Source organism: Oncorhynchus mykiss, chromosome 22 (genome assembly GCF_057628025.1).
Source record: "Oncorhynchus mykiss isolate SJ-2025 chromosome 22, ASM5762802v1, whole genome shotgun sequence".
In the NCBI taxonomy this organism is placed as follows: domain Eukaryota; kingdom Metazoa; phylum Chordata; class Actinopteri; order Salmoniformes; family Salmonidae; genus Oncorhynchus; species Oncorhynchus mykiss.
In genome coordinates this window covers 51,174,602-51,178,291 of record NC_143043.1, presented here as the reverse complement: position 1 = coordinate 51,178,291, position 3,690 = coordinate 51,174,602, and the positions used below count along the sequence as shown (strand labels likewise).

The following is a 3,690-nucleotide window of genomic DNA, read 5'->3' as shown; positions in this document are numbered from 1 at the left end:
ATCATGCTTTTACAAATTATTTGTTTATCCAACAATTTGTTAATTTGTGTGTTCACTTGTGTATGTTTCGTTGGTGGTGGGTGTGTGTGTGTGTATGTGTGTGTGGGTGTGTGTGTGTGTGTGCGCGTGAGCGTGTGTGTGTGTGTGTGTGTGTGTGTGTGTGTGTGTGTGTGTGTGTGTGTGTGTGTTTGAGTAGAGAGGCTCCTAGGAGGGGAGTGTCTGTCAGTAACTCAGGGATAAATAGAGAGGCAGAGCTCAGAGTTTGTCAGAAGACGGACCTGACAGGGTCACACACAGGACCAAGCAGAAGCAAGACCTCAGCATTTTCACCTTTTATTACAAATGGAGAAACATGAAGATGTTCAATACTGTTTTCAGGACAGAAACTCTTCTTGCAGAAAGGCTTTGCTGTCGACATCTATCTACATAACACTGTACATCATCTTCTCATTGATTTCAGCAGTTACAGTATTGTTGAACCTGCTGGTGATCATCTCCATCTCTCTTTTCAAGCAGCTCCACACTACAACCAACCTGCTCATCCTCTCTCTGGCTGCATCAGATCTCCTGGTGGGACTGATTGTGATACCAGTAATGACTGTAGCAATAATGGAACCATGCTGGGGTTTTGGGGAATATTTCTGTGTGTTTCATATCTACATTGCTTGTTTATGTAATTCTTTATCTCTTGGCAATTTAGTCTTGATATCTATTGACCGCTATGTTGCTGTGTGTGATCCCTTATTGTACCACTCTAAAATAACAATAACAAGAATCATATTTTGTATATCCATCACCTGGTGTTGTTGTATCATATACCGTGCTGCTAATATTAATTATTTTGTAAATGTACAGGTACCAAGTTGGTGTTTGAAAGAATGTACTACTTTTGAAGGGTCAATCTGGTTTAATTTCACTGATCTTGTTATTACAATGGTTGTCCCGTGCTCTGTTATTGTAACACTTTATGTGAAAATCTTTGTGGTGGCCAGATCACAGGCCAGAAAGGTATTTTCTAAAGAGGCTGCCAGTGTGTCTGGTGTTAAAACTGTGCAGGCAAATAAGTCTGAGACAAAAGCAGCAAAAACTCTAGCTATTGTTGTTTTCAACTATCTAATTTGTTGGATTCCATCTCTATTTATTTTCTTTTTTTTTTCTATTTTAAGTGATTATTTATTAGCATATTTTATCAGTTTTCTGACATTTGTTAATTCCTTAATTAATCCAATAATTTATGCTTTCCTTTATCCATGGTTTAAAGTGACAGCTAAACTTATTTTAACTTTAAAGATAAGACATTCATAGTTCCTATAATATGATTCCCTAGTTCGGCAGACATCGGTTTGATATGGTTTTGTTCTACAATTGTTGTTATTATTTCATGTAACAATACACTGACTTGACTTATCTCAGTGTTGTCATCATAGATGCATGTAGTGTTGAATGATTTGTCTGGATTGGAATGGATTGTCTGGAATGGAATGGAATGACTTGGAGAAGTTATAAGCTTGTTTTATAAAAGACATTGTAGTCATTGTGGATTGTGTACTCCAAATACCTAAGGCTGTGGTTGTTCCATGTTAATGATAAATAGTATGTCAGTATTCTAATAGAACATTCTGAGGACGTCATGAGTCATTCTATATGTTGTTTAACATCTCCCTCTAGTGGCTCAATTGGGACACAACGCCTTCAACACGTGTAGTAAAATGTAATTGTACAATATGCATGATGTCAGATAACATCCAAGTCTATCTCAAAGGCGTATTGTGGAAGTACTTGATGGTCAAATTTAAGAATATGCAATTACGGTTAACACTTTATAATAACATTCAGTAATAAAACATGTGTAAGGAATTTACAGAATGCTCACCATTTATTAATCATTACTCCCAAACTTGTTAAATGTTACTCAGGTATTCTATTCTCAAATGTGTAAAATACTAGTATATGCATTAATGATTAAGCACAACAGTGCTGGAAACCACCGTAGACACTTCAACTTCAACATACTGGTTATGAACAGTACCACTACTCTCACTACATCACTGCTGCCAGGTCAGGGGTCAAGCCAGAGCAGCTCTCTCAGATGCTGTGGAGTCATAATGAATATAGACATTGGTAACACTTTACGTTGTAATAAAGAATGTATAATGTTTATTTTGACTACACATCATTATTGTCTCATTACTCCCACATTAGTTTTAATAAGCTAGTTATTCACACATTGATAAACAACTTTTATTGTATGTAATAATGATTTATATGATCTCTCATCCGATGTTTAATAAATGAACGTATAAACCATGTACTAATCATTAGTAAAGTTGTATTGCAGTCCCTAATTTAAAGTGAGGACTATACACACTTTCTAAATACTTATACATGTTTTGAACAGTGACCAGTGTAATTTCTCACAAAAAGTTGGACATGCTATTGGTAGATATTCTAGCAGTTCCTGATGCTCCTTAATAAGATCTCAAAATGACCTAGAACATATCAATGGTTAAACAATAAGCACACAACACAGAGGATGATAAAGGAAATATATTGAACATTTTATTCCAAAACAGTTAAACTGTTGTAGTAGTGTGCTGAAGGAAGTAATGTGTTTGTCTGACAATTATGACATTCTTGTTTGTTGGCAGTGACCACCAAAACCAAAGTGTGGATTGTAGTCACTCATTAGTAATCAAATCAAATGTTATTGGTCACATACATGTGTTTAGCAGATGTTATTGTGGGTGTAGCAAAATGCTTATGCATCTAGTTCCGACAGTGCAGCAATATCTAACAATATCTAACAATTTCACAACAAATACCTAATACACCCAAATATAAGTAAAGGACTGGAATTAAGAATATATGGATGATCAATGTCAGTGTGGTATAGACTAAGAGCAGTTCATAGACTGTTTACAGGGTAAGGGAACCAATATATAAATATATATCTTAACTGAACATTACGTTTAAAGGGTTATTACCTTTAATACACTACAAAATCAAATTAGAATCAAATTATACTGGCCACATAAACATATTTAGCAGATGTTATTGCGGGTGTAGTGAAACGCTTTGGTTCCTCCAACAGTGCAGTAGTATCTAACAATTCACAACAATACATGCAAATCTTTAATTAAAATAATGGAATTAAGAAATATATAAATATTAGGACAAGTAATGTCTGAGTGGTTTTGACAAAAAATACAGTAGAATACAGTATATACATATGAGATGGGTAAAGCAGTATGTAAACAGTATTAAAGTGACCAGTGATTCCATGTCTATGTACATAGGGGGGCATCCTCTAAGGTGCAGGGTTGAGTAACCGGGTGGTAGTCGGCTTGTGATGGGTATTTAACAGTCTGATGGATTTAAGACAACATCGTTTTTTCAGTCTCTCGGTACTCTCAAGCTCTGTCAGGTTGGATGGGGAGTCTCTGCACAGCTATTTTCAGGTCTCTCCACAGATGTTCGGTCAGGCTCTGGCTGGGCCATTCAAGCACATTCAGAGACTTGTCCCGAAGTCACTCCTGCATTGTCTTGGTTGTGTGCTTAGGGTCGTTGCTCTGTTTGGAGGTGAACCTTTGACCCTGTCTGAGGTCTTGAAAGCTCTGGAGCAGGTTTTCACCAAGGATCTCTCTGTACTTTGCTCCGTTCATCTTTCCCTTTATCCTGACTAGTCTCTCA

At 36.5% G+C, this 3,690-nt stretch overlaps 1 protein-coding gene across 1 annotated transcript; it reads left to right on the top strand.

The window, feature by feature from the left end:
• Positions 1-336: 336 nt before the first annotated feature.
• On the top strand, positions 337-1,305 carry LOC149972903 (trace amine-associated receptor 13c-like). Its single transcript, XM_090215087.1, has one exon. The coding sequence runs from the start codon at positions 343-345 to the stop codon at positions 1,303-1,305; it is 963 nt and encodes a 320-aa protein (XP_090071213.1). The 5' UTR covers positions 337-342.
• Positions 1,306-3,690: the final 2,385 nt, after the last annotated feature.

Bases quoted from the DNA above. Each gene is read 5' to 3' on its own strand.
- LOC149972903 (XM_090215087.1), top strand. From the start codon at position 343: ATGGAGAAACATGAAGATGTTCAATACTGTTTTCAGGACAGAAACTCT.